Source organism: Microtus ochrogaster, chromosome X (assembly GCF_000317375.1).
Source record: "Microtus ochrogaster isolate Prairie Vole_2 chromosome X, MicOch1.0, whole genome shotgun sequence".
Lineage (NCBI taxonomy): Eukaryota > Metazoa > Chordata > Mammalia > Rodentia > Cricetidae > Microtus > Microtus ochrogaster.
Window position 1 is genome coordinate 49838003 of NC_022026.1, and position 10520 is coordinate 49848522.

General features: G+C 40.7%; 1 protein-coding gene across 13 annotated transcripts in view; it reads right to left on the reverse strand.

Moving 5' to 3' along the window:
• Sh3kbp1 (SH3 domain containing kinase binding protein 1) overlaps positions 1-10520 on the reverse strand; it is a 337374-nt gene that overhangs the window by 129762 nt on the left and 197092 nt on the right. Inside the window, exon 1 of one of the 13 annotated variants that reach the window (XM_005358802.3) lies at positions 2412-2486. The exons of the other annotated variants lie outside the window; for them this stretch is intronic. Within the exon in view, the coding sequence (XP_005358859.1) occupies positions 2412-2426 (15 nt within the window). The 5' untranslated portion in view covers positions 2427-2486. Of the gene's footprint in view, positions 1-2411; positions 2487-10520 lie in introns of those variants that run through there. 13 annotated transcript variants of the gene reach the window in all.

The window sequence follows — 10520 nt, forward strand, 5'->3', positions numbered from 1 at the left end:
CTGTAAGACCAGGCTGGTCTCGAACTCACAGAGATCCGCCTGCCTCTGCCTCCCAAGTGCTGGGATTAAAGGCGTGCGCCACCACCGCCCGGCGAATTGTTACTTTTTAACATGAGTGTGAAGCACCATTTGGAAGAGTGCTTACGCTGCCAGTCCCGGCTAGAGCATGCACAGGCACACATTTATTTGGGGATCCGACTTCCAATATGGAGAGCCTGAGCAAAGGGTGAATTCTGATCCAATTAAATGGGCTTCAATGCCACAACGAAATATAAGACAACTTGCTGAAATTTAGATTTGTTAAAAGGGAGAAAAGGCAACACAATTCAACTAATATCAGCACAATAGTTTGTTTTTAAGACACCAGGGGTGTTTTTTTTATAGCATTGGATTTATTCTATCTACTGAACCCCAGTTGGTCAAAATCTTATTTTACAACTAGTTGAAAATATCAGAAAATCAGGCTGAGTACCAAAGCATGATCAATTCAATGGCCAGCCAGACATATATATGACCTTGGATATCAACAACCAAAAGCAACCACAAATCTCAAGAATAAATATTATGAAATAATCATTAGTATCAATAAAGAATAAAAGAGTAAAGAATATTTGCTGATAATCCCATTAGAGAATATCAATCAGAATATATAAATAATTCAGCAAATATGTCATAAAAGAAGGACTGCCAATTTGAGCGAAGCAATAAAGCTATTTAGTTTTTTACGAACAGACAGACAGATTCAGGAAGCATTCTCCCACAGTGAGTAGCTTATAGCCTTATAGCCCTGGAAACGTAAGGGAACCAGCAGAGGCCAGCAGGGTAGGAACCAGCAGGGGCCAGCAGGACACCCTACTTTCCCATCTCCAGGGTCTTAACCTGAGGGTCAGATAAGCTCCTTGAGGACCTGCAGCTGCTCAGTCTTCCCTGTCGATATCTTACAACCTACCAGGCTCTGGCTACTTCCTGGGTCAAAAGTTAAACTTTGGGTTTTTTATTACAAGTTCAAAGACATGGAAGGGCTAGCATAGAAGAGGACAGTGCGGGGAGGACAGCAAGAACCAAGTGTAATAACACACATGTATGTAGATGCCAAGAGGAAACCCATTACGTTGCATTCTGATTTAAAAATTAATTAACAATACATGAGCTCGGAAAAATTATACCTAGAGGACCAGCAAATGTCATACCTCTTTCCCTGGGGGTCGCTCCCAAGTTACTGCAAATGAACTTTATTCTAGTTGACACCTGAAAGTCCCTCAAAATGTCTGCCTCTGACTTCTTAAGTAAGCAAGAGATGCTATTAAAACAAACTTTCAAGAAACTCTCTTGCTCTAAACTAATGTGCTGAAACACACAGCTTCATTCTTGCCACCCTGGTTTCCCTTTAAAAAAAAAAGTTTCAAAAGAAAAGTTTCTAAGTTAAAGTCAACAGAAAAAGACATAAAGGGACATATTTTATAGCCTTTGTCTCTTCCCTTAAATTTCGTATTTTCAGTGAGACATGGGGCTGTGGAAGCCACACAGTAATCACAAGCCTTTTCTTAACCTGTGGTTTATTTAGGGAATTTTATTCTGTGTCTGGAAAATAACAGACTTCTGCTTTTAGGTAGACAAATAATGAAGGACTCAGAGAAACATGACCACCCCTCTACCAGCTAACTTTGAGAAAAGCAAGTAATCCAGGCATGTGTGCATGTGCGTGCGTGCGTGCGTGCGTGTGTGTGTGTGTGTGTGTGTGTATGCCCGGGTACAAATATAAACGTTTGGCCCTACAAAGGTAGGCAAATATCTTTCTCTCCAAAGTAAGCAGTGCAATGGCCCCCAGAAATTACTACTCACAGATTCTCCGTTCACAAGGAACACTCCAAATGCCTGTGAGCCCCAAGGGTGAAATGCCCCGGAGCTTGCTTGCTCTGTGAAGATGTTCTTCTTTCCTAAACTAACTTGAAAAGCAAGCCGGATTTGTTGACGGCACAAACATCTGTAATTGCTAAACATCTCTGTGACATGGTGTAACAGTTAGTTACTGCTTGTGCAAGCTGCCATCTAAATTACTCTCTGCAGTATGAGCACATGAAAACCAAGGCACAAAGAAATTGGAAACATCTGTAAAAATTAATAGCCAAATTGACCAAGCCACGGGGTGGGATGGGGGAGAATCAAAAGCCAGCTAAATAGCTTGAGTGCACCATTTGACTTTAGAAAATTCACCCTTACGATTGAAAGGTTCTTTCTGAACACATCCAACAGCGACCACCCCCTCCGCTGTGGGATTCCAGCTGGCCCAAACATCATTATTTTAACACAGTCGTGTAACACAGAACGAGTTCTGCTATAGAATGCTACAGATAAGCTACAGATTAAAAGGATCTAGTTCCTCTGGAAAAGAAAAAAAAGAAAAGAAGTACCTCTTCTCCCATCATGCGACCAAGCCTCCTCTCTTCAGTTTGTAAAGGTCCCAGAACTACCCTGAAATCCTCCCACTTCCTTCAAACAGCCAAAGGCAGGGAGCCTGAGGACCCAGCCTAATCCTGAGTCATACTTGGGACCAAATGAGGAATGGGGAGAACAAAGCTTGTATTTGTTTATGGTTCAGGAAACCAGGGCCGATTCATGGCTTGGGTGGCTTCTCCAGAAGTCCTCCTCCCTCACCTCCATCTCTGCAGCAATGGAGGCTGCCTCCCGGTGCCCAGAGGTGTGACCATTCGGACAAGGAACACACTGACAATTTATTTGGCAGGACTCAGGGACCACTTGTGTTTTTTTTTTTTTAAAAGAAAATGTGAGAGGGGAAATAAAAAGTTACCTTTTAACAGATTACATGCCTGGGAAGTAGAGGATATATAAAAATATGATACATTATAAAACCGAACAAATACTTTTATAAAAATAAAATTAGTCATATAATACCAAAATTACTGTAAAAATAAAATAAAAAACTAAAGGGAAAACAGCTTCCCCTAGGAAAAACAGTAAGACTGCTAGCATTTAATCAGAAATATCCTAACAGACTGGAAAGAAGTATCTAAACATCAATCTTGTTTCCTCCTAAATGAGATACCATGGGAATCGCCATTTTAATGACTTTAGAGCCCACTGGTAAAGAGCTCAAAACTCTGAAGCCAGAACATGAGATAAAAATTCCAATTGGGTCATTCCCAAGCTGCCTAATCTTGCACAAATTAAATTTTGTTCACCTTGATCTACTCATCTATAAAATGGAAATAATAGAACAGTTGCCTGGAAAATACACACACACACACACACACACACACACACACACACACACACACACACACGGTGCTGGTTCACTTCTATGTATCACAGAAACAAGAACTAAAAAAGGGTAGTAATAATGGCACAAACCTATAGGATTGTGAGGTTACTAAATGATATACTGAAAACTATATGTTTACAGAAAAGTCTGGCACATAGGAAGCCACTATTATTACTAGCCACTATTACAATGTGTTCAGGACAGTATCTTCTTCTTGCCATGTTTCTTGTATTCTTAGACTTTGATATTCTGTTTAGTAACGAGCTATGGTTAATATTTAAGAGTTTTAATTAAACTAACTTAAAAATAATATATTCTATACTTATTACTGCATGAATTGGGGCAAGTTCTGTAGGTGGCTTTAAATGAGATGCTGTCTCAATCCTCAAAAAAATGTATAATCTGAGTAAATAGGATCCAGATCTGTTTATATATGACACACATAAAGCCAGTGTAGGAGCTGTCACTAGGTGTAAGTGGCAGATGTGACGCAAGGGCTGGGGAATTAGCATTTGGAATGCAGAACACAGATAAGAAATCACCTTATCAAAACCTAATTAGGATGAGAGAGAACAGACAAAGCAGCCCAGAGGAATTTCAATTCATCTATTTCGACACTCCTCTCTCAATAAAGTGGCAGTATAACTCCCTAGGACCTAACTACAGGGTTTGCAGAGTGACTTCTTCCAAAAGAGTCTAATATGGAATGATGTGGGAGGTGATGTATGCTGTGAATAAGTTTTATTGCCATTGGTTAATAAAGAAGCTGCTTTCAGCCAATGGCTTAACAGAGTAAAGCCAGGCTGAAAGAGGTCTATATAGAGAGTAGGCCGAGTCAGGGAGAAGCCATGGAGCCCCTTCGGAGACAGCTGCCTCCACTGGAGCCCAATGAAACTTTGCCAATAGGCCACGACCTTGTGGTGGTGCTCAGATTAATGGAGATGGGTTAGTTTAGGATATAAGAGTTAGCTAGAAATATGTTTAAGCTATTGGCCAAACAGTATTGCAAATAATATAGTTTCTGTGTGATTATTTCATGGTCTGGGCAGCTGGGAACGAACAAGTAGTCTCCACCAATGGAAAGAAAGCAAAACAAAATAAAATACAATGACAAACCTGCCTAACCTCACTTCAGTCAAGGTGACCAAGGTCAGCATTGAAAATGGGAAAGTTATTTTGATAACACAAGCTCTTGGTATATGATGTAAAATGAATGAGCCTCCATCATGAGGAAACCTCCAGACAAATGTCAATTTAAGAACATTCTACAAAACTCAACAATTACCAAGGCCAGCAAAACAAGAGGAATCTAAGAAGTCAGGGTGACTAAATATGATGTAGTGTCCTGAATGACACCCTAGAATTAAAGAAAAAGGACAATGGATAAATACTAAGGGTACCTGGGTAAAATTTGGGCTTTAATAAATAATCACACGTTGACATTGGCTCAGGCATTGCAACAGATACTGGATTAACAGAAGCTGTTAACAGTAGTGAAAGCTGGCTACGGAGTATGCAGTAAATCTGTATTACTTTACTATCTCTCTGTGAATCTAAAATTATTCCACAATGGAGAACTAATTTAAAAACTAATTGGAAAACAAAAAAGAAAGAAAGAAAGAAAGAAAGAAAGAAAGAAAGAAAGAAAGAAAGAAAGAAAGAAAGAAAGACTAAAAGTTGAGCATGGGCCTATCATCCCATGACTTGGAAAACAGAGACAAAAACCTGAGGAGTTCAAGGTCATGAGACAATGTCTATGAAAATCTAAATAAATACTAATTAGGACAGGTGTGTACAGTATCACTCACCTATAGTCTCAGCCTTTGGAGGGTGAGGCAGAACAATTATAAGAGTTCAGGGGTAGCCTAGACTACATAGTGAGTTTGAATCTGACCTAGGCAACGTGAGAGCTGATTCCAAAATTAAAAAATAAAAAAGAACTTAATGGAAAGATAAATTTTTGAATGTCCATGTATATAAAATGAAATGCATAGGTGATATTTATACATATACACAATTTTGTGTATGTATATACATATGCAAATATATTTAAACAATGCCCTCCTAACTTTATCTCTTTTATATCTATGGCTAGTTCATCTGTGAACAAAGATAACAGAATGCTGAGTCCTGGCCTTTTGGTTCCCTAAACACACAGAACAATTTTTTTTTAAAGGAAATTTGGCTCTCCTATCAGTTTTGCTGCCAACCCAGGGAATGGCAGCCTGGCTTAAAGAGTGTGCATGAGGTGGGCCCATCTGCCCCTTTCCAGGAGCTACTAGAAGTTCCTGGTGCCTGGCCAATTAGTCACCAACCACAGAGCCCTGGGCTGGCAACTATCCCAGCTACTTCCTCTTCAATCTCTAGAACACATTCCCAGGCACCTCCCTGGTTATCTCCCTAAAGTGTGAAGCATGCTGCTACACAGCTCAACTTCTCCACCAATGTGCCAGTCCACCCAGAAAAAGTGCGCCTATAAGCAGACTGGCAAAGTCATGGGGAAAGAGGTACCACTTCCCCTCCAGCTACCTACCACCATCACCACATGGCAGTCCCGGCCCTCTAGTCCAATCTATTTGCCGCGTCAATATAATCATGCTTTCTCCTTATCCATACACACATTGCCAGTACCATGACCTTCCATCATCTTTGAACACTCTGCTCAGTAACCGCTTTCCTTGAAAATATCTCCAGATCCTCCCTTCCCTTTCAGCATCCCAGGGAATTTCCTTCCTCCTGATTCTCACTGACAATATGGACATAACTCTGCTAGGCCTTGTCATTGCCTTTATCCATACAAGTAGGTCAGTTCAATGGATGCAGGCATGGTGGTATGTGCCTATGATCCCAGAACTTGGAAGAGAGAAACAGGAGAATCAAGAGTTCATTACCCTCCCCACCTACTTAGTGGGTTGAAAATCAGCCGAAGCTCCATGATACCCTATCTGAAACAAAACATAAATAAAAGGTTTGCGGACAATCCATGGTATCAGATGAGGATTCTAGAAATGTTGACTGAGCCGACGCATGACTTGGGAAAGAAGGGTTAAATTCCAGTGAACTAGATCAGACCCACCACACTCCAAATCAACAATCATGCGGGCAAACTAACAAGCAAAACCACTCTGCACTTAATATGTAAATACAGCATCTGGGCCAGTAGTTCTCACCCTTCCTAGCGCTGCAACCCTTTAATACAGTTCCTCATCTTATGGTGACCCCCAACCATAAAATTATTTTCATTACTACTTCATAACTGTAACTTTGCTACTACTCTGGATTGTAATGTAAACATGTGATATGTAGGGTATCTGATAGGTGAGCTGCCCCAAAGGGGGCAGAACCCACAGGTTGAGAATCACTGTTCTAGACATACCACCCAGCCAATATTTCAATGTGGATTGCCACCCGTTCATTCATTCACAGAGAAATCTCAGAGTGCCGCGATGATCTACACACACAAAAAAAATTGGTGGTGCTTCATTAAATGAGTAAGCGAGGCAATTAATGAGCAAATGGAAAAGGCAATCCAGCTAGATCACAAGTACAGCACAGACACAGTGAGTTCTCCTTTATAATTTTAACTGGATTAAGAGAGAACACAGTCTTCACTTATCTAGTCCCCAAACATTTACTGAAGACCGACGATACATAGCAGTTTTAACCTTTCTTCAAGCAATTGTAAATAGAACGGTGACTAATGCAGACAAGGTCCTAAATGATGGCATTTACTTTCTAGTGGCTGACATTTTAGACTTGGTAATATGAAACAAACAGTTCCCACAAGTACAGCAAAATTCAAGTGAAGCTTCAAATCTCCCACAATCAAAAGCTAAGGCAATTTGGGCTGGAGAGATGGCTCAGTAAAGTGTTTGCCATGTAAGCATGAGAAATTCCTAGCACTCAGGTAAAGCCAGGCACAACAAGGTGAGCCTATAGTCTGAGTGCTGGGGAGGTAGAGGCAGGTGGATTCCTCTAACTCACTGGCCAGCCAGCCAGTCTAGGCAAACTGATGCACTTCAGTGAGAGAGCCCGACCCAGAAACTAAGGTGGAGGCCAGGCAAGGAAGTGCACACCTTTAATACCAAGACTGGGGAGGCAGAGGTAGGCAGATCTCTGTGAGGTTACAGAGTGAGTCCCAACCAGCCAGATCGACACGGTGAGACTGCTTTAAAATACAAAAAGGTAGAGAGTGACTAAGGAAGATAGCTGATATCAAGCTCTGGCATACACATTTACATACTGCATGGACACACACACACACCCCACTCTTAAAGCAACGGTGCTAGAAAAGATATTGCTGTTTATAAAAGCTCCTTTCTAGTAAAAAGATTCCGAACCAAGTGATTATTATATAAGTACTTTTCTGATCATTGTACATATTAGTTAATCCTCACAACACCCCTAAGTGACAGACCATCTTGTTATTCTAATTTTAAAGATGAGGAATATAAAGCACTGAGTGACTAACTTTTCCCAGAAGGAGGCACAGTTGGGATTTAAACCTAGCCTATCCGGCCTGACTGTTTAATAACTATCAGTACTCTGAAAAATACAGCTTTCTGCGTGCTGGGCAAGCACTCCACCAACTCAGCACTCTGTATTCTTAGAAATACCCTTGTAGGAGCTTCTGAGACTGTAACTCTTGGTGATGATCTGGTTGCAGTTAAATATTTCTTAGAAAACACACCGGGCTGAGGGGTTCACAAAGCACATGTCAAACACACATAAAACAGTAGAAAGCATCCATTGTGTCAAAAAGTAACCCCCGGGGATGGAAAGATGACTCGGTACTTAAGAGCACATACTGCTCTTCCAGAAGACTAGCATTCTATGCCTAGCACCCATGTAAGGCAGCTTACAACCACTTGTAAGTCCAGCTCCAGAGGATCTGGTGCTCTCTTACGACTTCCATGGGCACATGGCTCATGAGAGAGTATGCACGCGCGCGCACACACACACACACACACACACACACACACACACACACACGATTAAAAATAATAATTTAAAAATAACCCTGTAACACTGTTTCCAATTCCCTACCAACTCCTCCTCCACTCTTCCTAGACAAGGAAATATGGATACAATGGGAATAACTAAACTGAAGTCTGGAAACCCCATATGCTTTATTTAGCCAGTGTGCACCATAATACCCCAGTGAAAGCCATGGAGTTTCCAATACCCTAAAGATGTCATATAATTTTATCTTTCCATCCAAATAAGGAATATCCAATAGTTTAAGTCTTAGGTGAATTTTTTTACATGTTATCCAGTTGTGTTTTATTAGTCAAAGAATATATTAGTTCCTGGGACTCGCCAGAGCTTTTTTCTCTTCAAAGAATTGAAGATTGTGGTGGTTTGAATGAAAAGGGTCCCTATAGGCTCATATGTTTGAATACTTGGTTCCCAGTTTGTGGAACTATTTGGGAAGAGGTGTGGCCGTGTTAAAGGGGGATCTATCACTGGGTTTCAAAGGACCAGGACCACATCATTTTTAGTTAGTGCTCTCTGCCTCCTGCATGAGGATGAAGACGTAAGTTCTCAGCTACTGACTATCCCAGTATCATACCTGCCTAACTGCTGTCATATTCCCCACCATGATAGTCCTGGATTTGCCGTCTAAACTTTAAGCCCCAAATAAACTCCTCCTTCTATAAACTGACTTGGTTGTGTTGTCTTCTCATATCAATAGAAAAGTAACTAAGACTTTTATTTATAAATTTATATTTAGAGGGAGAGAGAGATTGAGGGCATGTACAAGTATGAGAGAGAGAGAGCAAGGGAGGGGGGGGCAAATGCCATAGCGCATTGTATGGAGGTCAGTGGACAGCTTAAAAGGCTGAGTTATCTTCTTCCACCATGTGGGTCATGAGGATCAAAGTCATTAAGCCTAATGGCAGGGCCTATGCCTGCTGAGCCATCTTCTTGGGTCCAAATCTCTTATTTGCAACAGATGTCATTACTTTGAGATAGCGCTTGAGATAGGGTCTTGCTATATAGCCCTGGATGGCCTAGAAATTATATAAACCGAGCTGGCCTTTAATCTGCAGTGATCCCCTGCCTCTGCCTCTGCTGTGCTGGGAATACAGGTATGGATCACCTTACCCACCTGGTACTTATATGGTTTAATGCTACTATAAAATTTAATGAATTTTTACTAGGATGGATCAAAAGACTAACAGAGATGTGCATGAAAATATTAAAATTCTCTTAACTGCAATTTCGCTGATTGAAGCAATTGATTTATGACTCCATTTACATACAATTTAAATTTCAATTCTCTGCCACAAACAAATGCTTCAATGTTGATACCATAAAGGCGCTAATTTGAGTGACTGCAATTCCATAAATGAGATTCAAGCTGATGGGAGTGGAAAAAGAGTCTGCCACAAATAATGCCTAGTAGAAAGTATAGAAAACAAACTCCTTTCAAGAAAGAGATGGCAGAAATCACGAATGGGAATCAGTTAAACTAGGAAGGGATGGGAGAAGAGGCCCTTAAAAGGTTTCTCTGTAAGAGACACTATATATTACCAACTTGCCAAACATAATACTTCAATATATCCTTTCCAACATGACACAAAAGACTGGCTCCAAAATGATTAGGAGAACCAACACAAGTCATGACTATAGAGTCCATACATGGCATAAGTTGGCACCGAAAGCAAGGACCATTCTGTATAAAAAGCCATACCAAGTTAGGTCCTGGGCCTCGCCCAGATACATGCAGCTCATTTACAAGTGTTGTAACATCTGCCACTCCTTTACCAGTCATCCAAGGGACTCACCGCGAAGTGCTCGACACAGCTGAGCAGTCTCTCCATGTCCTATTGCTATAGTAACATTTAAACCTAAGCTGGATTTAAATGGAAATATTTCCTCGAGTTTCCTTTCCTATAATCTCTACTAAAGGAATTTCTAATATAGACAAAAACAGAGCAGATATCAAACTCCCACGTATGTATCACTTGTTTTCAACAACTTGGCAATATGCCTGCAATCCCAGCATTTGAAAGGCAGAAGCATCAAAAGGATCAGAAGTTCAAGGTCATCCTTGGCTGCCCAAAAGTTTGAATTTGGCTTGATCTACAAGAAACCCAGCTTCATAAAACACAAAGAAATTATCAATCACCACAAATCTTGTCTCCTTCTCCTCTACGCCATTTCATCAGTAAATATTTCAGTTAGATTGTAAATTATACAAATTGTTCACAGGTATATCCATTTTGTAGCATTA